At 33.9% G+C, this 26147-nt stretch overlaps 2 protein-coding genes across 2 annotated transcripts; both read right to left on the reverse strand.

The window, feature by feature from the left end:
• Nucleotides 1-4739: 4739 nt before the first annotated feature.
• EMB2654 (Tetratricopeptide repeat (TPR)-like superfamily protein) lies at nt 4740-10576 on the reverse strand. The gene is made up of 11 exons (XM_048086215.2): nt 10340-10576; nt 9612-10021; nt 9029-9201; nt 8780-8885; nt 7228-8337; nt 7022-7127; nt 6730-6934; nt 6507-6639; nt 6222-6326; nt 5833-5953; nt 4740-5545 (listed from the first exon to the last, which is right to left on the reverse strand). Exons 2-11 carry the CDS (start codon nt 9981-9983, stop codon nt 5436-5438), a joined length of 2541 nt encoding a protein of 846 aa, XP_047942172.2. The 5' UTR covers nt 9984-10021; nt 10340-10576; the 3' UTR covers nt 4740-5435.
• A 1738-nt stretch (nt 10577-12314) lies between these two features.
• LOC125191132 (uncharacterized) lies at nt 12315-13791 on the reverse strand. Its single transcript, XM_048088606.2, has 5 exons — nt 13446-13791; nt 13198-13309; nt 13026-13118; nt 12709-12918; nt 12315-12620 (listed from the first exon to the last, which is right to left on the reverse strand). The coding sequence occupies exons 1-5, from the start codon at nt 13748-13750 to the stop codon at nt 12390-12392; spliced, it is 951 nt and encodes a 316-aa protein (XP_047944563.2). The 5' UTR covers nt 13751-13791; the 3' UTR covers nt 12315-12389.
• Between the last annotated feature and the right edge of the window lie 12356 nt (nt 13792-26147).

The following is a 26147-nucleotide window of genomic DNA, read 5'->3' on the forward strand; positions in this document are numbered from 1 at the left end:
AGTAATAGTTTAAAAATACAAAAGTAGAGAATTGTAATATAATGGAAATATGGTTTTAGGCATATAGTTTCAAAATTAAGTGTTTTGATGGATTTTATTTATGCAGAATGATGATGTTAAAATTCACACACATCCTATAATTGAATTGATGGGTGGGATCCAATACGGATGCATATATTATAACTAAATTTTTATATTTTTTACCCAAATCAAACACACTCTCAAGGAGTTTTAATAAATTATGTAATCGATTTTTAAAAAGATATAAATAATAGTTTTCACTGATAAGATAGTCACAATTTTATTTCATCTATGACTTTCATAATTTTTCAACAATCATGCCACTGCTACATTATGTTTTGTAGTGCGAGTCCATTTAAATTCAATTTTAACGATATTGTTTATTGAATTGCTTCTCTTCACGAGAGAAACATAAATGCTAGTTAAATTATATGCCGTTACACAGACTAATATTACTAAACATCACAAAATCAACATAAGAAGATATGAAATTAAGCATATACCAAAAATAAATAAAAATAAAGATAAAAGGGCACCACATTTTAATATACCTTACTTTATTTTCAACATTACAAAATTGTAAAACCTCACTACCCTTTAACAAAAGAAGTGAGTTTGTTAACACCCTTGTCAACAGAAACATTAAAAAAATACTCGTTTGAATCTTTGTCTTCGGCTGCAACGATCGCAAGTTCAAAATTTTTTCCTATTTGTATCGCCTCTGACAATGAGGAGAGGGCTATCTTGGTGTTCTGTGCTTTATTGAATTCATCAATTGCAAAATGTGCAAGTTGTATCACCTTAGGGTCTTTTATATTTAAGTTGGTAAAACCCGAGTCGGCCGGAATTGGTGCGGTGGCGGAAGTGGAAGCCAAGGCTTTACGACCGCCAAATGTGGCGGCGGAGGTGGAGGCCGCCGTGAGACTTAAAATCACGAAGATAGAGAGATATTTGAGCTCCATTTGATCGACTACTCTGTGGCTTAATATTTTTTGTTGTGAGAATATAGATCTCTTCTTGGTATGCTATTTATAGGGCATCAATGGATGAAACGTATAGGTTTATCATAATTTGCGGTCAAAATCTGATAAAGTTAAATACATAAATGTGTTATAAGATTGTGGTAACGTAATAGTGATTGCCGTGTTATGTATGGAATTGGTGGATACGAATTATTACGTTAAAATAAAAATATATGCATTTGAAATGGTACGAAACTTAATGCACAATTAGTAAGTAAGAAAGAGAGTAAGAATGATAGTTAAAGTAATGTTAGTGGATAATGAAACTCACATTATTATTAGTGTTTAAGGGTGGACTCTAATGATATATTCATCCGTCCCAACTAAGTTGAGTCGTATTCCTCTTTGGAATGTCCCAACTAAGTTGAGTCATTTCCTTTTTAAACAAGAAACAAAACATCCAATGACTCTTACTTTATTCTACCATCTACTTTACTCTCTCTTTATTTTTCCTACTTTATTTCTCTCTCCTACTTTTCAACACAATTTCTTAATCTCTGAGCCCAAAATATTTGTCTCAACTTAGTTGGAATGGAGGGAGTAAGTTATAAATAAATTGATGTATATAAGTAATGAGTTGTGGACAACTTTCTATAAATAGAAGTACTAACATCTTTATAGAACGGATGAAAATGAAAAGTGCATATACTTTTGTGAGACGGAGAGAGTAGAATAAAGATAAACTGACAAAAATTGTATATATACATATTATCCTATAAATCTATATCTATATCTATATACATATATAAAAGGCGAGTTTTGACTTTAATATTGAATTATTTTTAATTTTGGGTATAAATTTAAATATTTAAAACTTCGAGGCAAATATAGATATTTGTAGTAACTGGAATTAATATTTACGTGTAATAAATGTCATGAAATAAATTAGTCTAAATTGTTATTCCTATTTATAAAAATTATTAATTTCCTCTATATCTATCAAGTACTACTAAATCATGTAACGGATTCCATGGCCACAATTGATGTAACCGCCAATGGTGTGGGAAAATAATTAAATGGCCTTAATTTGTAGACAATCTATACAATATATGAAGGGCGAGTTTTAGGGGTGTTTAGGAAAATAAGAGAGAATTTTAGGGGTATTTAGGGAAATGCTCATTTAAAATAGATATTAAATAAATTAAAAATATATAAAATGTGTGATTAAGTGTTAATTGGTTATTTAGTTTCCATAAGTAGTGGATTAGTGGTATAGTTAGTGGTAATGTTGCACAACAACATATAGCCGAAGAAAAGCAAGACTTGAAAACAAAACATTTTCTAACTCTTAAATATGTTTCATGCTAATGATGTTGGAGTTCAAGATTGGAGGGTTACAATTTATTCTCTTCGTTCGTGCTCTCAAATACAGTTTTGAGTAATAGAGATGCTAGAGAAAGAGCAAATAATTTCGTACTTTGCACGAGTTGCGGCTTCACCCATGCAGTTTTATCTTTGATGTAAGTACGCGGTTTGTTTTGTTCCGGGCTGTAGTTTTTGTACACTAGATAGAGTTATATAACCAAATGCACCACACATCTTTCTCCACATTTTAATATGTGTGTTTTTCCGAAGTTTGTTAGCCATCTATTTCTGCATTCTTTTACAATTTTTTGGTTAATAACGGGAGCTTCAAGTAAATTGATGTTCAATTATCGCATTATTGTGTGTAAAATTGTTAGGGTGGAAATTAATTTTTTATGGAGTAAATTTAAGAATTAATATGCCACCAATTTGCAGCATAATCCTAATATACTTTTTTAACTATAAATACTACTACTTCCGAATTGGATTTTTACATTCCAAGTTGATCGACTGATTTTCTAGAGTAAATTTAATTTAATATTCTTCATGTATGTTGTTTTACATTTGATTAGTCTTCTTTTTCTATTTTTATTGCAGATCAACGACGGACTCAAGTGAAGTTGGAAAACTTCATAATCAACATTCAAAAGACGACATCTTTGCCTTCAACCCTACAACAATTAAGAATAATAGAAAGGGAACAAGAAATAGAGATATTATTGTTGTTTAGCAAATTGGAGAAGAGAAACTTAGGGAGAAGTACCGTGCAATCAGCGAGGATGAGAAAATTTGTAGAAGAAAAATGGATGTAAAGCCTCTTATTTCTTTTCATTTTTAATTTTAAGTTGTATTTTATATTTTATTCTATGAATTTATCTAGCTGTCTCATATTTGTATATATGCTTACTTTATTTCATTCCTTTTTTTAAATTATTTTTCAAATACTTACAAAAAAAAAGGTTTTATTTATATCCAAAGAAGTGGAAATTTATAGCGTATATACTTAAAATTCTTATTTACTCAAAAAATGGGCTATTAATTTTTAATTTTGAATCTATACATATATAAAACAGTAAAAGGGGAGTTTTGGAGAAAATAATAAAATTGTCATTTGAACAATTTTATATTAATATTAAATAAAAAAATGTAAATGCCACTTTAATAGTTATAAATTTTTGCAATAAATAAAAAAAGTTTTTTTTTATTGTTATGATGAATAAATGGGGGAAGTCAAAGGGATGGAGGAAGTGAAAAAGGTTTTGGAAATAAATTTTGATGCTTATATTTGGAATATAAATGGGGGAAACGACCCATAAAAAGATTGCAAAAATTTCAGCCTAACGATAGTGGGGTTTAGTTGCCACCTGCTTCGTATCTGCAATGAGATTAAAAACAAAGGTACAAGAAATTTGTTTGATTTCCTCACTTTTCCGTTATTTGTGAGTATTTAATTGCGTTATGCATTATTGGAATCAACTAAGCTCAAGTTTAACTATTTGTCTAATCATTTATTTATACTGATTGGACTTAAAGTTATACTCGCTCCGTCTATTTGTCTAATCATTTATTTATACTGATTGGACTTAAAGTTATACTCGCTCTGTCTATGAAAAATAGGGCAATTTCATTTTTGCACTCATTTTGAAAAAATGATAATAAATAGTTAAAGTGGAGAAACTTATCTATATTATTCTCTCTCTTGCTTTTCTTTCTCTTCACTTTAACTATTTGTTATCATTTTTTCAAAACGAGTGCAGAAAAGGAAAGTGCCCTATTTTTCGTGAGTGGATAGAGTAATTTTTAACAAAGCTTAAATTTTTTGTAGCCCATATAACAAATTGTTTGGCCCAAATTTAGATTCCTACGTACCCGGCCTAAACATAGAAGGATTAAAGGCATAGTTCTATTAGAGCTTTCTTTTAAAATTTTGATATCCACTTCTCCACTTATTATCTCAGTTTTCTAAGCCATCATATCATACAATGACATAAATCTTAAACTGAATAGTATCTACAAGACTACCATACTGAAATCTTTTTCCACCTCAAAATAATAATTTTTTGTTTTTCGCATCTAAAAATACTACTGTATTTAGTTTGCAGTGCTATCACACTATGTGGCATTTGTCATGACTAATAATCATGAGACTATTCATCTAGGATTAAGTTGTAGGGTTTAATCTTATGAACCAAACATGATACATATTTACTCACGAGATTTAATCTTGACAACCGGACACCCCCTATAATGGCAATTTATAATACGTCGATGTCTTTTCCAATCCAACTACACAGGCGATATAGTCATCTGTAAAATTTACCAATATCTTCACTAGGCACAAAGTTTTGACGCACCAAACCTGGAATGTACAATAAATAACACACATTTCCGTCTCATAAACAAACAACTAACCCAATCATAAATAAATAGCACAAGACTACATGAAATAATATTTGAAAAAGAACCTTACAAGGAATTACATCTATATATATTAATATGCTGAGAAGGAAGAAATAGCTCTATTGCAGTTTCGAACCATCTTTGTTCTAAAAAAAGCAGATTTAACTTAATAATCTGCTTCTGGATTAGAGAAATCGAGCTATCAGCGGCCCATTCGTGGCATTCTCTTCTTTATATCCTCATCAGCATCAGTGTCGCCGCCATCACAATCATCAGTGTTTGATGTAATATCATAGGATGTCTGAACACCGCGGTGCTTCTTGTAATTATGTTCATCCTTTCAGTCTGGATGTTGGTCTTCATCACCTCTATGATTTGGCGCCAGATGCATAATATCATAGGATGTCTGAACACCACAGTGCTTCTTGTAATTACGTTAATCTTTTCGATCTGGATGTTGGTCCTCATCACCTCTATGATTTGGCGCAAGATGCATAGTATATTATAGGATGTCTGAACACCACGGTGCTTCTTGTAATTACGTTAATCTTTTCGATCTGGATGTTGGTCCTCATCACCTCTATGATTTGGCGCAAGATGCATAGTATATTATAGGATGTCTGAACACCACGGTGCTTCTTGTAATTACGTTCATCCTTTTGATCTGGATGCTGGTCCTCATCACTTCTATGATTTGGTGCCAGATGCATTTGTGCTGGTGATCAACGCATTCGTGTGCAGGGGAGGATTAATTTCTCCTTCTGCAATTGAATGACCATATTTTCTCTTCCAGGATTCTGCCAACAGAGAAAGAAATGGAATGGAAACTGAGCAGTTGATACATGTGATGCTTCTCCGTCCCACAATAATTGTCCCTCTTATTGTGGGCACGGGTTTTAAGAAATGTAAGGAAAAGTTGGTTGGAATGTGAGACTCACTTTTTAATATTGGTTTTATAATAAAATGTGAGTGAAGTGAGTTAGTGGAATGTGAGACGACCTACTTACCATTTATGGTAAAAATGAAGTGTGACAATTATTGTGGACGGAGGGAGTATTTTTTTCCGATTGGTTAGCTGCCTTACCTAATCTTTCCCTTATGGCTGCAGCATTCATAGTTCCACTACTTGTTTGAGCAAGAAATAGCAAGTCCTTGTACATTTGAGCAGAATGTGGAACTCCTGCACCATCCATCCATTGCATCACCTGCATCAAATCATGTTCCAGTTATGATGAGTGCTAACACCAGAAAGAGCTCGTGTTGGATGGTCACAAGCTACAAGATATCATCATGGAGAAATGATCTTCCTTAGACATTTTATGTAGTAGGATTAAAGTTTATCGGCAGCATTTTCAAGGGTGTATTCACAAACTTTGTACAGCCAATAAAGTAGTAAGAAAAAGGGATATAAATTTAGGCAAAATCTGGACATCAGAGCAGCAGAAGAATTCTGAGTAAGTTTGAGGTTATTACCTCAATATATTTTCTCCAATTCCCAGCAGCTAAAAGATTCTTCAATAATACTGCATAGGTAGTTGAATCAGCTTCTCCACGTGATGAAACTATCTTCAGGAAAAGCTGCAGAAGTGATCAGAAGGAAGAAATCAACAAATTTTCGACTTGATTTACAAGATCTGGTTATTATCTTTTGACCAGAAAGAGTTACATAGAAATGTTTCTAACATTCTGCTGCACACCCTAGTACAGTATACACATGCAACATGACAAGTAACGGAGGAGTAGTCCCGCTACAATTACCTTCATCATGGTGTCAATCTTTCCTACTTTTCCAAAAGAATGAAGAAGATGGTTCAGAGTTCCAACCGAGATACTAGGAAGAGAAGTTCCCATTATTTCGATAACTTCAGTTAAGGTCTTCCACTCTCGCAAGCTTCAACAAAAGGTATAATGCTAAGTTTCTTGGCACAGTAATGTCATAATAAACCCAATGGAATTCATATTTTGTAGCCTCAGGACATACATGGTACAGGCAGAAACCATTTCAAATAACACTGCATCAATATAAGGAATATCTTTCTCTCTCATAAGCTCGGCAAGAAGCAAGGCTTTGCCTGGTTGACCCCCTCGGTTGAAGGCTCTCATAAGGGCTGCACAAGCTACTGAGTCGGGCTGGACATTATTAAGCTCCATTTCTTGAAACACTGCCAAAGCTTCCTCCCAGTGTTCTGGCAAAAAAAAAATAATAATAATTGCAAGCTGAGACTATTTTCTTAATCTGCACTTTCACAATTGAAACGCTTAATTAGACTCACCAGCAACACTATAAGCATGCAGCATAGCTGTATATGCAATGACATCTGGTTGCAAACCATCTTCTTTCATCATGTTGAACATTGACTCAGCTTCAACAAGTTGACCCTGAAAATATAGTTAGAATGAAGAAAGAAGACAAGGTGAAATAGGACTTAATAACGTATATTCACATTATGAATATAAAAGTATACCAATTAACACTTGCCTGTCGACTATATGAGCATATTGCAGAAGAATACACCTCTTTTGACAGAGGAATATTCATATCCCTCATTTCAACAAGAAACTCTAGTGCCTCACTGTACTTTGACATCTTGCAACAGCCACTTATTAAAATATTATAAGTAACAGAATCAGGTTTAACTCTCTTTTCCCTCATGTTGCTGTATAGACCCAAAGCTTTCTCATATTCCCCAACATTCATATAACTTCCAATAGCAGAGTTGTACGCAATGGTATTCAATTTAATGCGTCGCAACTTAGCAGCTTTTAGTACGGAATCAATCTTCACATGTTGACAGCAACGGCCACAAGCTGCCAGCAATGTACTAATTGAAACAACATTTGGTTGTAGACCGGCTTGCTCCATTTCACGCAACAGATCGACAGCCTCAGCTAGAAATCCATTGGATCCATAGGCATCAATCAGAGCATTGTAAGTCACCAAATTTGGTTTGCAATTGTTTTTCCTCATCAGATCAAATACTTCCTTGGCCTTCCATGGTTGTTCTGATCTTCCAAAAGCGTTGAGTAAAGAAGTGAATGATACAACATCTGGGAGGAAGCCATTCTCTTTCATTTCACTGAAAACTGATGATGCCTCTTCGCTCAGACCAAGTGAGGCATATGCCCCAAGTAATGCATTATATGAGACAATATTAGGTTTTAGACCTCCTGCAACCATTGTGTTGAAAACTGAATGACAATTTTCAACCTGCCCGCAGCTAGAGTACATATGCATAATACTTGTATAAGTCACAATATCAGGAGAACAATCTGATCTTTTCTCTCTCATTGCATTAAAAACTTTAATAGCTTCTTCATAATTTCCCAGTTTAGCCAGACAGTGTATCACAATATTAAGTGTTGTAGTGTCAGGGCGAACATGGGTACTCTTCATTAGCTCAAAATAAGAGAGTGCTTTCGCATACTGTGATCCAGTTTTATATGCGGATAAAATGATATTGTGAGTTACCAGATCAGGCCCAACTCCATTATCTGTCATCTTCTTACAGAGTTTCAGAGCCTCCCTCCAATTACCACTTGATCCGCATGCATTAATCAGATTGTTATAAGTTGATCTACTTGGAGGAATCTGCAGATGAAATAGGTCTGATGAGGCACCACCAGAAAACATTATTCACAAACTACAAAAAGTGAGACAAGTTCAAAAACACATAGAACTGATTAGCAACAGTAAAAAATTTGTCTTTATTTTAGCTGAGACATGTTTTTATCCTTCATTTTGAACACTTGAGGCAATCTAAGAGTGAAGACTTTGAACAAAAACCAAGAAAATGCATGAGGCCTTGGAAACCATGACATGTGGAGATAATGATTGTAAGCCAGCAGCACTTTTTGACTCAACGGATGAATGATAGTAGGTCCATCAGAATCAAATGGCTGCTACTCCTAGATTTTATGTTAAGGAAGACTAACTTAATGAAGATAAATAGATGATAAGAGTGAAAAAAGACTGAGGAAGCTCACATAAGAACCAGAAAGACTGAATATGAAGTAAAAATGTAAATACATACAGCAGCACGAAGCATGTCTTCCATAATATTCATTCCCCACCGCCATTGACCAGCACGCCCATGAGCATGAATGAGAGAATTGTAGGTTTCAACATCAGGCTTGCACCTAGAAGCAATGGGACAAGATCAACATGAGAATTGTTTTAATGGACATGAAAGTGGGAAAAGAAAGAAGATCGAGACATGAACCGGAAGAAAAACTGCATCGGCAACAGAGGGTATTAATAACAATGGAGAGAATGAGCATACCTCCATTTTTGCATCTCAAAAAATAGGCCACGTGCCTGGTCAACACGATTATGCCTTGCATGCAACCTAATCATCATGTTGTAAATATCATTTCTTGCACAGTAGTTTTTTTGGTTCTTCATCCAATTAAAAACTTGGATGCTATGCTCTATAGAACCGGTGTTCGTCAATTCCTGAATAGAAAAAGGACAAATTCAAAGCTTCACTAAAAATTGCATCAGCAGAAAAAAGAAAGTACAATGATTAGCAAAAATTGGTTCATAGGTCGGAAGGCGGATAGCAAATACGATATTGCAAATATTAGTTCAAAGTGTTAGGAGTGAGGGTATCTTCATAACAAAGAATTCCTCAGGCGTTACAGCAAACAAAAGGATAAAAGGTTACATAAAATGGCCTAACTAATCAAGTAGATGTATAATAAAGTGAAAATCTGATACCATAAACTTTCAAAGTTGCAAATTTATGTTATTCAAATTCATCCAATACCTTGATAAATCTGTAAACAGAACTAAATGCAAACTACAGATAGCAACATTAAGAGATTGTGCAGTAGCAAAACACACATTTGGTGAGAAAATTTTACCCTAATGAGAAGCGGAAAATTCTTGCGCGCAAAGCGGCCGGCCCACCGGTTGAGCACACTGTCGATATCTTCCCAGTGATGAAGCTTAAGAACCATGTCGACCACCTCTGATAGGCTCCAGTCCTTCTGAAAGCGGTCGCCCTCCACCCGCAAACGGTTTCTTTTTGGGAGGTCGGACTTCCTGAGACCGGAGATGGTGGTATGCAACCTATGGGTCCCGGCATCGTAGTCGACTTGCGCCTGCTTAATTTCCTTATATGGGTCGGAATTCTTCAATTTGGAGCAATGGATTGTTGATGTGATGGTGTTTGGGGCGGGGTGAGGTCTTTTCCGGTGGTGGAAGAGGGGCTGGTGATGGTAAAAGGTTGCCATCGCAGATTTTTGCGGCGGTTACAACTCCATAACATAAGCTTCCAAAATCATATTTACACCAATCAATTAGCGTAATTCTAAACTCAATTAAATACATCAGACTAAGTTCTCTAATTGATCCCAAGGTCTTAGACCAAACATGATTCCTCTCCAAAGTTCTAGTTTTATTTTCAATTCATCTACAATTTACAGGTTAGAGACTAAATTAATGCCCAAACCAAACAATTAGAACAAACCCACCAAGGCAAGTACTGATCGGTCCTATTCATTCCTTTCACAAGAGTCTGAATTCATCCATTTTAATTCTGAAATTCAAGCATAGAGGATAACATAAGTGAGTTAGGATCAGCTGTTACCTTAATTTCACAAGCTTTGGGATTGGAGGTGTTGAAATTTAAGCTTTAAATCCCACTTCCATGGAATTAGAAGAGAAGGAAGATGGAGATAGGTCACATTGACCAAAGGAGGCCAGCGGCGCAGCGACGTCTTGCCGACGAGGCAATAACGGCGTGACGGGTTCACGTTATAAAAGAGAGCCGAGTGATTGGATGAAGATGCTATCCCCTGTTGGTGACAGATCTTTTCTTTCTCCTATCCGTTTCTCTATTTATTTTTTTCTCATATTTTAATTTTCCTTTTCTTTAATCTGTTTTCACAAGATTTTGAGATTTAAATGACCTTTTTCAATTAATCCTTTTTCTCTTTTCTTTCTTAATTATTCATCATTCTTTTTTTCTAGTTTACAAATTTTTTGGGCGTTACTTGTCACGTGCATATGTCTATTAAGTATATTATTCCCACTCCTTTATTCTCTATAATATTTTTGGTCCTTTTTCAATCACGTTTCGATTGTTTTTAATTTTTTTTTTTACTAATATTAGTATATTATAATGATATTTAAATATAAAACAACTTTATGACTTTAATATTTTTTTATTAATGTGAAAGAGAATTTTTTTATAAATGAAAATGTAACAGCTTTAATGAGACAAACTAGAAAGAAAAGTGAGATATTTTTTATGGGATAGAGAGAGTGTAAATCTCTATATTTATGAAATTTAAATTTGTTTAGTTTCTGAATTTACAATAAAAACACTATTCTCCTATTTGATAATTCTATTATTTCAAAATTGATCGTGATTAACTTAAATTTCGAAAATGATGATTACTAAAACTAATTAATTTGTTGGTTTTATATTATTATTTAAACATACACTAATATAGGGGACGGAGAGAGTATTAAATATACAAAACAGTCAAACATGTATAATAATTTAACTGAAAATATACATCCAAAATGAAATAAATTAATTAAAGAATATATAAGTTTTTTTTGCATCAAATTAATTAAAATTCTCAATCTACGTCAATTGACGTTCTACGTTAATTCATACTCATACGCTCGAGTATGTGTTATATGAATTGACGTAGATTGAGAATTTTAATAGTAATTGAATTAAAACACTTATCTCGTCACATCCTCAATATTTTGTGTTGCTTACTTTTAAAATAAATAGTAGCATGAGTATTAATTAAAATAAATAAATAGTATCATTGAAAATTTAGATGATATACTTAAATAATTTTCATAATTGTAGTTTAATTAGCTTGATTAATTATAGAATAGCTATACTATTTGTTTTTTTTTTAACCTTAAAAATAACATATTTTCTTCATCCTCAAAAAATAAGAAAACTTTTAAATGTCACAGGTCTAATTGGTAAAGTAAGAGAGAGAGTTAGAATTTTTGGAAGGATAGTGGAAGTTGCATCAGAGGATTGTGAGGTCAACATAATTAGTGGTGCTTAATTAGTTAAATTTTTTTCATATTGATACTTGATCTAATTTTAGGGGCAAATCAAAATAGTAAAACTAGTAGTATTTAGAATGAGTAGTTTTTATAAATTACAATAAGCATCTTATCAATTCCCTCATTGTTTTTTCCCAAACTAAAATTCCTTATTTAAATTACAATACCTATCTGACCAATCCGCTATATAGATTTTGGAGCAGTTTTTAATAAATACTAGGAGTAGTATATTTTTGCTCAACTTGTAATTTCTTGATAATTTAATTTTTAGAATGTTATAGTCGAATCTCGATAAGAAAATACTCATATTTTCTTAACTCATTACGTAGTTAATATTTTCTTTTTTTTTTCAGAAAATATTAGTTCTTAGCTCAATTTACTATATTATGAATAAATTAAAATTTGATGTATAATGTGTTAATACTAATTGAGTTTTATGGTTTTGATTTTGAGAATTTCTTAATTTCAATTTTAATTTCTTTAAGTTCATAATTTTTTAGAATATTGTAGTCAAGATTCAATAAAAAAATAATCATATATTTTTAACTTGTCTATGTAATACTCCTACTATAAATACTCCTACTATAAATATATTATTACAGAATTTTGCCAGTGTAAGAAATAAGATATGACCAAGGTCTCTTAGCATCCTTCCAAGTGAAGCATCGATCAATTCGTTCTTCATATCGAACCTTCGAATTATTACCTCCGAAAATCGGACAAAACTGCATCTTTTCGTCGAGTGGAATCGCTTCGTCTCTGTAGGATGGATTCTCTTTCCTTGGATGATCAAAGAAGGGAACATTTTTCCACCACAGCTTCGCAGCCTGCAATAAAATGATCAAACATATCAAACAAATTGAAAAAAGTAAGAAAACAAGACCTTATAATATCATAATTATATAAATAACTTACGTTCCAATAGGCCATGATCGAGACTCGATGAGGCATCAACCAGAAGAATGCCTCAAGATCATCCGCTGAAATGGGCATCGGAGTTGCGACTTTCGTGGCCGTGAAGGAGGCTCGGAAATAGGTTCCGAGCTGCGGGTGTTCGACTGCGATGAATGCGAACAAATTCTCACCGGGTTCGCTCACTTTCAGCCTCCAGCTCCCAAGCATGTCCTTCAATTATTGGTGGAAGAAACAATTTTGAATCAATATCTTAATGTTGATTTATATTTATTTTGAATAGTGCATGAATATTCAAGAAATTTGATGAAAGGACTCACCATGAATGGGCTAATGTACTCGGATTTTGGGACTAAATCAGAGCTTGGATTGAACACAAATGTGACACTTTCACCCCATGGTGTATTGCTGGCCTGAAACAATAGTTAATTTTGTCCCATGTTAGAGAGAGAGAGAGAGAGAGAGAATTTTGGTTTAATATTAGGGTGTTACCTCAACGAGGCATTTCTTGAGAATTTTGGTGGAGCCTTCAATTTCATAGCAATAGTAGTAATTAACTGGACTTCTTTCATATCCGAGACTTGTTGGTATCCTCAGAAGATGTCTGTTCGATCCAAAATATAAATATGTTAGAGAAATAATTTAGATAAAAAATTTTAAATGTGTAACTTATGATATTGTTACAAATAAAACGTGGCTCGAATATGGATGAAATTAGATGAAGTAGAAAGAATTATTACACGGGCCCGTTTGTCTTGGCGGCGCGGCGGGCGTCGTCGGCGGAGAGGTAGTTGGGAGGGGAGTAGGGCGGGCGGTCGAGGTCGATTAGAGCATAACGAGCCGGGAAACGGAAGGCGTTGCGGGCCGGGTGGCGTCGCTCGTGGTAGACTGTGCCTTCGTATAGTGCGATGACATTTCCGATCTCCTCCGAGGTTTGGGCAGAGGAGATCCGGCGGAGGAGGAGGCGGAGGCCGAGGAGGAGTGATAGTATAGTTGAAGTAATAGTGGTGTAGATTATGTAGCATAGCACAAATAGAGGAGTCATTTTGACTTGGAGTAGGAGTACTATTTCAGGCTTGGTCTAGGTTGGGACTTGGGGTGTATGACTGAAATCTCGTGCTCTCCAATTTATAGTAGCATGATAGATTGAGACCTTTTCTTTTTCTTTTTTTTTTTTTATGTCAGACTATATAACAAGACAAATAACATAATTTCTAGGTAGGTTCTTGGTCAACTTTTAGGATTTGTTGTAGTCCAAACAATATGGTCTTCTAATGTTTTTAAATTTAGTATAAATATTAAATAATACTCCTACTAGCGTGTGTGTGTGTGAACACTTGATAATATAATTCGAATTTGAAATAGTAGTTCATGTGAAATACATGAGGATTATTTTATGCCACCTTAAATAACGACAACTTTATTCAAAGAATTTTTTTTTAAAAAAACTTTATTCAAAGAATTATTCAGATTAGAAATCAAAAAAAGTAAGCCAATAATAATAATAATAATAACAATAATAATAATAATAATAATAATAAATATTCCATTCGGCGGTAGAAATTCAATGTTAAAAAAAGTAAAATATAAAATATATCCAATGTTGAATAGTACTATATACATTTCAATATTTAGTTAACCAGATTATTTGTTTTGGAAGACGTTCATTGTTTTTTGGAATGACACATAGTAATAGTATACTTATTTTAGAGTGGTTAGATGGGAAAAGCTACCATTATACACTGTATTAATTTATTAAGTAGCACTCTTGACTGACTTCTTCTTACCAGCCCATGACTACAATACATGCCTTTTATGGCACTTAAATTATCATGTTCAGAGAGCAGTGTATTATTATTTCCTACCTACTATACTAAATTAATAAATTAGTCCATAGTATATTTTGAATTATATGGAGCGCGTTTCATGCCAATGTCAATACATGTCAAATATGTGGTTGATTAATACTCCTTTCGTCTCTTAAATTTTATCAAATTTTAACTGGACACGAGTTTTAGGAAATGTAATAGAAAGTTAATTGAAAAGGTTAGTAGAGACTGAGTCTCAATATATTAGTTTTATAATAAAATATGAGTTGGAATGAGTTAATGGAATATGAGGTTCACTGCTAAAAATGATAAAAAGTGAAATATGACAAATTTTATAGACGGAGAAAGTAATAGATAGTTATATACTGATGATGATATTAATTAACGCGCCTCTAGCATGTTAATGATTCTAATGTGTAGTCAACTACCTAGTCAATAGAAGGTGTTGATACGCTCGGATTTTGCACCATTTTAAGATAATTTTTTAGTCCGTTTTGAGTGCCAAAGTTGCATTACATGTCCATTATTGCATATTTTATCCATTTTTGTATTTTGACTGTTTTGTGAGAAATGTGCAAAATAGAGCTGGAAAAGGGCATAAAAACGTCAAATCTGGAAGCTGGAACTTAAGCGCAACCCAGCGGCCCGCTGGACCCATGCCAGTGGTCGCTACAATGAGTCCAGAGAGTTCTGGAGCTGTCCAGCGGCCCGCTAGGACCTTGCCAGCGGCCGCTGGGCGTGTTCGCGCACGACAGCCCTGTTCAAACTCAATTTTTCGACGATTCTGAAGTCCTATTAGAGCATGCTATATACCATTCTCTTCGTCTTTAAAAGAGCTTCACGTTGGTACCTTGATCATCTCAATTGAAGTTCTGTAGAAAAAGTTATGGCCGTTTTACCAAAGTCGCGCAAAACTATCAAGTGCAGAATATATGGAAATTCAAGGAAGGATAGACGACATTACCTTGTGAAGCCAAATCGTTTCCTTAACCTATGGGCACGAATATTCCATATTTACCATTGCTTGGATGAGACTTTTTACCAAGTTTAAATCCCTTTTCAAGTCTATAAATACCTCATAACCTAATTCATATTATTCACCAATCTTAGAGTCTTAATTCCATTCCCGACTTTACACATAAATTCCTCCATCTTCTACAAGGAGCATAGAACTCAAGGGAGATCAAGCAGGAGCAAGATTAATTCTTCCGGGTTTTATCTAGTTTTTGTTAGATTGAACATGTCTTATTTTGCTTATATTTATTTAGATTATCTGTCTATGGATAACTAAATTTATAGAATTCTAGGGGATGAAAGTAATTGATATGTAGTTCTTGTTGTTTGTTTAATGTTCAGAACTCGTTTTACATTAATTATTCATTGGTTTATATTTAACTGCTTGGTTGTTACTTTGATTATTGTTTATCGGTGATGACTTTGAGTGGTTTATATTCTATGTGTCAATACAATATTGGTGACATGAGTGTTGATACATAATAGGAATAACTCCTAGTAGAGCTTGAGTCGGATGAAGATAGAACTAAATAATTAGAATTACTAATGAGTTGATGAAATCACTACCCTGAGATTCCCTTGTATCATCTGCTTTCTCAAACCAAGTTTACTACAATTTCGTTTCATTACTTGCTTTCTTTATTTATTTCTGTCTAGTTAATTACTCAACCCAAAAAATCATGTTTTTCCAAATAGTATTTGAGGCCGTGTATGTGGTAAACAATCTGTAAATTTATTTCCCGTGTTCGATATCGTACCGACCTTTAGCTATACTAGATCTACTTTGTATACTTACAAGTATTTATAGTGCTAATAAAAAGTGCATCAAGGAGTCGTGGTAATGAAAACTCCAATTTATCATAATTTTGTTTTATAATCTCTAGATTAATGAAAACTCCAATTTGTCATAATTTTGTTTTATAATCTCTAGATTCTATAAAATAATGTACATTTTTTGTGCCTCCCAACACCAGTACTGTTGCACACGATTCTAACATCGAACAGTTTGAATCGTTTTCACTTTCAATTGTAAAATGTATATCGATACATACTATACTACTAGTCTATAGAATATTTTGAATCATACGAAGCACGTTTCATGCCCATGTCAATACATGTCAAATCTGTGGTTGGTTGTTAATAGATTGTTATTTAAATTTATATATATATATATATATATAAAAGTTTGTGTTAAAATGACAACCCCTCTTAAATGACAACGTGACAACGCTTATACAGCAATATTATAAACGTTACACAACAATATCCAACACGTTAGACAACAATTTATAGATTGCTGTCTAACGTGTTGGATATTGCTGTTCAAGAAAAATTGCTGTTTAAAGGCCAGCATATTGCTGCCCGTCTTTTTTGGCGTTTTTTTTTTTTGCCACGTGTCAGCTTATTATTCGTCCACGTGTACAAATGATTGGCTAGGAATGGTGGTATGGTGTTATTTTAAGGAGTGGTGGCACCCTAACATGCCCCTATATATATATATATATAGGGTCTTGTTAGGTTGAGATTTTTGGGCCTAATTGAGAATTGAGATGCAACCACAACCACTCATTCGCGCGATGTCAACAGCCTGTAGTTTATGTCAACAGGGGGTATTTTTGTCATTTCAGTTCTAAAATGTTTAAACTATATTCTAAATACTCTGTAAAACTCTCGAACGGTTTCTCAAAGTTCTCTCCCAAGTTTCTGTCGCGATTCATCGCGATTCTAAATACAATTTTGCATCTTCTCTCCTCTTCGTCGCGATTCATCTCCTAATCTTAGATTTCGGTCAGTTTTCTATCAATTAATTTCGAAAAATGAGGATCGAAGAAATAGTTGAAGCTGAAGCGGCGATTGCATCCAGAAAAGACATTCCAAATCGGCGGTCGTTAAAGCGACTTCTTCAGGTTAAGAAATTGATTCAAATTTTAAGTATATTGCTTCGATTTTAGTGTATTACAACACATCTGGATTCGTTTTCTTATGAAATCAATTTCTGCTGATTTTTTTTTGTTGATTAGCGATGGTAGAATCAGAAGAGATGGAAAGGAACAATGCTTCTGGAAAAAACGGAAGAGGACAAGCATCACGTTCCAGTTAAGGATTTGTTTAAATTTTTAAGATTATTGACATTTTAAATTTATCACTATTGACGTAGCTATAATAATATACTATTGACATAGTGTACGATTGTTTGAATGATTGTTGACATAATTATATTGACATAGTGTATGCTTGTTTGACAAAGTGTATGCTTGTTTGAATGGCTGTTAGGATGGTTGTAGAAAACATATGTATGGCTGTAGTAGTATGTCAATAGATATTGACATAGTGTATGTTTGTTTAAATAGGTGTTGACATAATTATATTGACATAGTGTATGCTTATTTGAATGGCTGTTAGGATGGCTGTAGAAAACATATGTATGGTTGTAGTAGTATATCAATAGCTATTGGCATATTGTGTGTTTGTTTGAATAGTTGTTGACATAGTCATATTTATGTGAACAGGGTATGCTTGCCATGAACTTTATAAATATCAACAGGGTATGTCAGTATTATAAACTTTAACTATTAACATAATAGTAATAAGATAATTGTTCTTGCTATATATGGGATATACCTGTTCATGACAGAGTATACTTAATGTCTGAACTTCTGTTAATTGTGCTTGGTATATCTATTGACGTAATTTTAGTAATATACATGCACTTGCTGTCAACAAAGTATACTTGTTATTGTCATGATATTGTGTATAATTGATATAGATTTATTATGTTTGATTTTAAACCAATAACAGAAAAATATCAAAGCGAAAAATGAGTACTTCACTATCTCCGAAAGAGTTAATGATTATTGAAAAAAAACAAAAGAAAAGGGTAAAGGATGAAAAACTGATTGAGATTGCTGAAAATTTATCTCAAAGGCTTCTAGTGAAAAGGAAGCCGTTGTTTTTTGTTGATACAATAAGCAAACTGAATTAGGAACAGATTAATGTTGTGAAGGAGTTGGGTTTTGAGAGTGTCCTACATTTCAACATTGATTACATTCCTAGTAGGTTAGCATTCTCATTATTAAAAAGTTTTGATGAAAAAAAGTGCAAGATAAAGCTTTATAATGAGAAAAAAAATTCATATCACTGAAAAGGATGTGGAGCTTGTATACAGATTTCCAAGGGGTGACATTACTTACTCCAGAGATAAGTGGAAAAAGTAATGCACCTTTCATGAGAGAGATAGCAGAACAATGTAATATGAAATCAGAAAACGTGAACCATAAAGCTGTTGAACAACTTATGTTAGCAGATCTTCAAGGAGGAACACAGTTCAAGAGAATGTTCTTGGTCCTATTAGAATCAGCATTGATTGAGCAATCAACATGTAGAATGATAAATTCTAAGATTGGAGGGATAATTGATGATCTGGATAACGTGAGAAATATCAACTGTTAATCATATACAATGTTTGTGCTCAAGTTTGCAATGAGAAATTGGTCGAAGACAGAGAAGAACGCCTTTGCAGGACCACTTCCCTTCCTTAAGGTATGTTTTACATTTTGTATTACAGATTATTAACCGTTAACATGATTACATTGAGTTGTATGTGTAGTTGATATAGCTTGTACTATAGTTGACATAAGTTGTATTAGTTATTTAAGTGGCTTGTGTATTGAGTTGACACTACACACTAGTAATTGACATGCATTTTTTAACATATGCAACTCTGTTACTTAGACAGAGTTACACAAGACAAGCGTTCTGTTTCTCCCACATTTCCATTAATGAAAGGATGGAAAAGTGAGCATCTTCAGGCTAGAGAAGATAGAGAGACCAATGCAGAAGTTTTTGGTTTAGGACGTATAAAGAAGAGATACATTCATAATGAGGAGCATCAGCAAGGGAATGAAGAACAAACTCTTGATGTAGATGACAGTGGAGTTGGGTCTTCTTCTCAGAACCTACTCCCATCAGATATGGTGACAAATGTATTGCTACACGATGATTGCATCAATTTACAATAACTAGAGGTTGCAGCGATGTTACAACTGGCTCATGATTGGATAGAAGCAAACATGGACAAATTGCTTGAGCTAAACAACAAGTACAAGGAGTTGTTTAGTCGTAGAAATAAGAAGTGAACAAAAAGTGATTTTAATGTCTGATGTTAACTTATTTTTTGGATGGGTTTTAAAACTATTATTGTGGATTCTGACTTTTGAACTTATCAGTTATATCAAATGTTAATCAGTTCAACAAATTATATTGAAATGTAAACAATCTATAACCAAATGTCAACAGCTTGTATAAAGTGTCAACAACTCGGAAAACAAATATTATAATTAAAAAGAAAATCATACAATAGATGTCAATAGAGAGCAAAAATCAAATATCACCAACTAATAAGAAAATGTCAATAACTTGTAGTATATGTTAACAACTAATAAAAAACAACTCTGATTGTTGTTGACATGGCTTGTACGTGTAGTTGACATGACTTATAATTGTTGTTCACATGTTTTCTATGAGTAGTTGACATGGCTTGTACGTATAGTTGACATACTATGTAACATAGTTGACATGACTTGTATGTGTAGTTGACACGATATGTACCGTAGTTGACATGACTTGTATGTGCCGTTGACACGATGTGCATCATAGTTGACATAATTATATTAGTTGTTGACACGTCTAGTATATATAGTTGACATGATTTTTAATTGTAATTAACCTTAAAAACATGAATTGTATTTGTAATTACCCCTCCAGGCAGGATTGGGGCAGTCTGGACGACCGCATCAGCGAGGAGCACGGAAGGAAACCTGACTCCAACTTGCATTACACCACAACAACTGAGTTCTGGACACCACCGCATTACACAACATAAATTTTCAACGAATTAGGAAATCAATCAGCGTAGCAAAACTCAATCCGGTGTCATAATCTACTTGCGGTTGATATTTCGAAAATGTTGTGGATTATGTCAACTATACACATATAATGTCAACTATAAGTTGTTAACATTTGATGCAAGCTATTGACGATAATACCCCTAGTTGACATAAACTACACGCCGTTGACATCGCGCAAAAATTGTGAATGAGTGGCTGCATCAAATGTCAACAACTTATAGTTGACATTATATGTGTATAGTTGACATGATTATGTCAACTAGGGGGTATTATCGTCATTTCATTTCTAAAATGGTGGAATATCAAATGTCAACAACTCGTATTAAAATGTCAACAACTAAAAAATAACACTTATAATTCACATATCAATAGCCAGAATATCAAATGCCAGAATATCAAATGTCAACAACTTAGCTTTCACCGACGACGACTTCCATTCATGCAATCAACGATTTCTCGGTCAACAACTTATAGCAAAATGTCAACAACTTATATATCAAATGTTAACAGCTTGTCAACAACTTCTATATAGTGTCAACAACTCAAAAACAATTCTTGCAGTTAAAAACTAACAACTATTTTATCTTAATTTTTTTATTTGACACAAGTTCCGGCATCATGATCATACAACACATGTCAATAGCCTGCATATTAAATGTCAACAGCTTATCAACAATAAATCTAGAACTTTCCAACAATCTCACATTTCCGAATCAAAAGCAAAATCGTTCAATTTCACAGCCACGAAGCTTGAATCAGAGACATATGAAGCATCAACTACTCTTGGCGCTCAAATTCGTCACTCTAAGTGGCGCGTACATGTTCACGTGCTCCTGAACTCCAGTGCACAAGCTTCCACCTCAAGTGAAGAAAATTTTTGACCTTTCATCATGTAAGCACTCGGTTCCATATGCAAAGTAGTCCGAGGCCTTATAATATGATATCCTTCTTAATGAGCTGGTCAAGCATCTTCACACCTCTATCATATTGACCAGTCTAGCAACAATTTTCAATCAGAACACCGTAATGCCCTGCTTCTGCTGGAATACTCAGCTTAATCATCGCCTTCAACACATCAAGCAAAATTTCATTTATCATTTATTTAAGGGAGGAAATTTGGAATTAATACCTGCCACAATAATGTTCTACAAATTCAGACAGAAAAGCTATTTGCTAGAAGAAGCTACAAAGCATCAGCTCCTTTACCCCTAAACCTATCCAAGAAAAACAATTTCAATTCAATCCATACTAAAACATCAGTTCTTGAACACACACACTCACACAATCACACTAAAATTTTCAATTCAATCCATACTTGACATTATACGTGTAGTTGACATCAAATGTCAACAACATGTCAATAGCTAAATGTCAATAGATCTACATTTACTCCATCCTAATAATCAACATTCTTGAGATTGCAAATAGATTACAAAATAATCAACATTTTTTTTTCAAATAATGCAATTTTCTTCAAATAAAAACAAATGATTCACAGAAACAAATCTGAATTCAATTCTAACACATGATTACACTAAAATTTTTCCACAATTTTGGATTAATGCAACAAAATCATAGCACAATAAAAGGTCAACAAATCGATCGAATCAGAAACACCACCTGCAAAATTCTCCCCTTTATCTTCCGGAACGGCTTGCTTACTTGAGTTTAATCCAATTGACGCCGACGCTTGCCCCCTTCTTCACGAAACTCTCACTGAACTTCTTTGACAGCTTCGGAGCTCAGAACAATGACCAACCTCAGAACAATATAATATCAGAATTCTAAAAGGCTTTTCATCAAACAAGTAATGAGCAACAAATTACAAATTGCATTCTATCATCACAGCAACTGAGTTCTGAACACCACCACATTACACAACATAAATTTTCAACGAATTAGGAAATCAATCAGCGTAGCAAAACTCAATCTAGAAAAAGAGCAAACTATCATAATTCATCAAATACGAATGCGTAATTCAATGATTCCTCAAAAAAACAACCAAAATCGCCACCAAAAATTGCATTTAATACTCGGATTATAAAACAAAAAGATTAGTTTTCCGTTACCTCTCGCAAAATTTGTACAATAACTACATATGGATTGAGCTGAAATTCCTTAGATTCATGAAAATATTACTGATATAAATAGGAAAAAAAAAGCTGTGGGAAAAGCAGATGGTTTCCACAATGAGTGGAAATTGATCGCAGTTGACGCTTGCTGCTGCGCCGGAATTGCCATAACGATTTTGCAATTGGTTTCCCCTCTTCCTCTTCGTTGGCGGAGAGGAACTGACGAGCCGCTTCTTCTTCAATTTTTGTTGTTTTTGTTAAAATTACTATTCTTCCCTTTCATATTAAATTAATCTAAAAATATTTATTGTGTGGCAAAATCTGGACCACTCATTTAATAAAAATGAGTGGTTGATATTGCATCTCATTTCTCAATTAGCCTAAATAATCTCAATTGATCATGATCCTATATATATATATATATATATATATATATAGGGGTGCGTTAAAATAACAACACTCTTAAAATGACACTGTGACACCACGCTAAACTGCAATATTATATATGCTAAACTGCAATAGTATAAACGCTAGACTGCAATCTATAGATTGCAGTCTAGCGTATTGGATATTGCAGTCGGGAAAAATTGCAGTCTAGTGTATTGAATATTGCAGTCCGTGAAAATTTACCCTTGAGCAATTTTTATAATTGCCACATGGCAGCTTATTATTCGTCCACATGTACAGATGATTGGCTAGGAATGGTGGTATGGTGTTACTTTAAGAGGTGTTGTCATTTTAACACAATCCTATATATATATGGTCTTATTAGGATGATATTTTTGGGCATAATTGAGAAATGAGATGCAATCTCAGCCACTAATTCACAAGAATAACTTAATGTCAACAACTATCACATTATGTCAACACGGGGGTATAATTGTCTTTTCATTAAATTGGATTTGAAATCATTATCTAAAATCCTCTTTAAAACTCTAGCTGCAAAGTCTTCAAATCTTCAAATCTTCAACATTCAAATCTTCAAATCTTCAACATTCAAATCTTCAAATCTTATCAATATTCAAATCTTCAAATCTTCAATATTCAAATCTTCAAATCTTCAAATCTTCAACAAAATAACACTTAATAAAATGTCAACAACTAAAAAATAACACTTATAATTCACATATCAATACTGAGAATATCGAATGTCAACAACTCGTATTAAAATGTCAACAACTACAAAATAACAATTATAATTCACATATCAATACCGAGAATATCGAATGTCAACAACTCGTATTAAAATGTCAACAACTAAAAAATAACACTTACAATTCACATATCAATATCGAGAATATCGAATGTCAACAACTCGTATTAAAATGTCAACAACTAACAAATAACACTTACAATTCACATATCAATAATGAGAATATCGAATGTCAACAACTCGTATTAAAATGTCAACAACTAACAAATAACACTTACAATTCACATATCAATACCGAGAATATCGAATGCCAACAACTCGTATTAAAATGTCAACAACTAACAAATAACACTTACAATTCACATATCAATACCGAGAATATCGAATGCCAACAACTTGTATTAAAATGTCAACAACTAACAAATAACACTTACTATTCACATATCAATACCGAGAATATCGAATGTCAACAATTGGTATTAAAATGTCAACAACTAACAAATAACACTTACTATTCACATATCAATACCGAGAATATCGAATGTCAACAACTCGTATTAAAATGTCAACAACTAACAAATAACACTTACAATTCACATATCAATACCGAGAATATCGAATGTCAACAACTCGTATTAAAATGTCAACAAGTAACAAATAACACTTATAATTCATGATGTGAGCTTCGTTACGGGACGAAACTCACGTGCCCAGGATACGATTCACGGACCCAAAGTTGAGTTTTCTACAGGTTGAAAACTCGTCGGGACAGGAACTATCGCGCTGCTGCAGGCTGAACAAACAACAGCCTTGAAACTTCGTTGGAACCTTTCGTCGAACAGGTGTGCGCTGCCTTTTCTTATGTAAAAACCTGCTGCAGAAACGAATTTAGCAGCCTCCAGACGAACCGTGCGATCTGGAATGAATGTGAGTCTCGTAGAGACTCGGAATAATGACGGAAACTGGATGTATTCGATGTGAATAAGTATTGATGGATGGAATGAATGACGCCACGCTCTACTATGGAAGATTGAACGATAAGTCGATAATCTTGATTGAAAACGAACACGATGCTACGAGAATTCAATCAAGGAAGGGGCAGAATCGAATTGACTCTAAAACTCACGAAATTTTATTGCTCAAAAAACTCTCCGAAAAACAATGCAAAGACTCCACCTATTTATAGGTGTAAAAGTGACGAAAAATCTAATCCTAATCCTAATCCTAAAAGATATTGAAAAATAATGGAACTAATTAAATCTTAACCAACTAGACGCCCTAATCCAGCTATCCTTAAGGGATTTAGCTTTCACAAAAGATAATTGCGAATTTAAACTTAAAAGAAATAAAGAAAACAAATCAAAGCAACCCTATCTTCAAGCCTTCACCTCAATTTCTAGTCTTCTCTCTTCGCCTTTGTTGCACGCGATCCCAGCCCAAGTGTACGCTTTTTTTTGAAGGCCCACGCTTGGCCCCATAAGCCTTCGTTGCATTACCAAGCCCATACGAAGCATATGGGCTGTCAAAACCGAACTGCCCTCCATGTGTTCGATGAAATGCCTGAAAGTTGTTATGCAGATTTTCAGCCATCTTCTTCCTCTTTTCTCGGTTCTTTGGACTTCGATTCATCCTCGTGCGAGCACAACACATTCTCAAACACCCTACTCGACATTTTCCTTTATTATGCGCATGCCCTCATTGGCGCGTACTCGAGCTCACATCAATTCACTTATTAATAGCGAGATTATCGAATGTCAACAACTCTATAGAATTGGGTAATTTCTATGTTATATTATTCACAATAGAATGATACATCATATATAGGCTAGAATAATGCTATACAAGGTAAGATTTCCCTCAATCATATCTCTCTAATTCTAGGTAATAATATTGTCTAATCTTGGCTGATATTATGCAATCTTTTGTCTTGTAGAATACTCCAGATCTTCCAACACTCCCCCTCAAGTTAAGTGACGGGATTACTGAAGCTTAACTTGCCCAACACTTCCTGAAATGACTTTGCCGAGACTGCTTTGGTCAGGATGTCAGCCAGTTGATCTTCTGATTTCACATATGGAATTTCCACTATCTTCTCCTCAAGGTTCTCCTTTATGAAGTGTCGATCAATTTCTACGTGTTTTGTTCTGTCATGCTGTACTGGATTCTCCGAGATACTTATTGCAGCTTTATTGTCACACAACAATTTGCAAATCTTATGTGGTTCCAAGTTTAGTTCTTTCATCAATCTCCTAAGCCACTTTTTATGCCTCGGAACTCGGCTTCAGCACTTGAGAGTGCCACTACCTTTTGCTTCTTACTCCTCCAAGTGACTAGATTCCCTCCAACAAAGGTGAAATATCCACCAGTAGAACGTCTGTCGACTAAATTTCCTGCCCAGTCAGCATCTGTATATCCGTGAATATCTAAGTGTCCATTCTTTTGGAACAAGACTCCATGCCCGACAGTT

This window comes from Salvia hispanica, chromosome 5 (assembly GCF_029641045.1).
Source record: "Salvia hispanica isolate PSC_SH4W2 chromosome 5, Shi_PSC_v1, whole genome shotgun sequence".
Taxonomy (NCBI): domain Eukaryota; kingdom Viridiplantae; phylum Streptophyta; class Magnoliopsida; order Lamiales; family Lamiaceae; genus Salvia; species Salvia hispanica.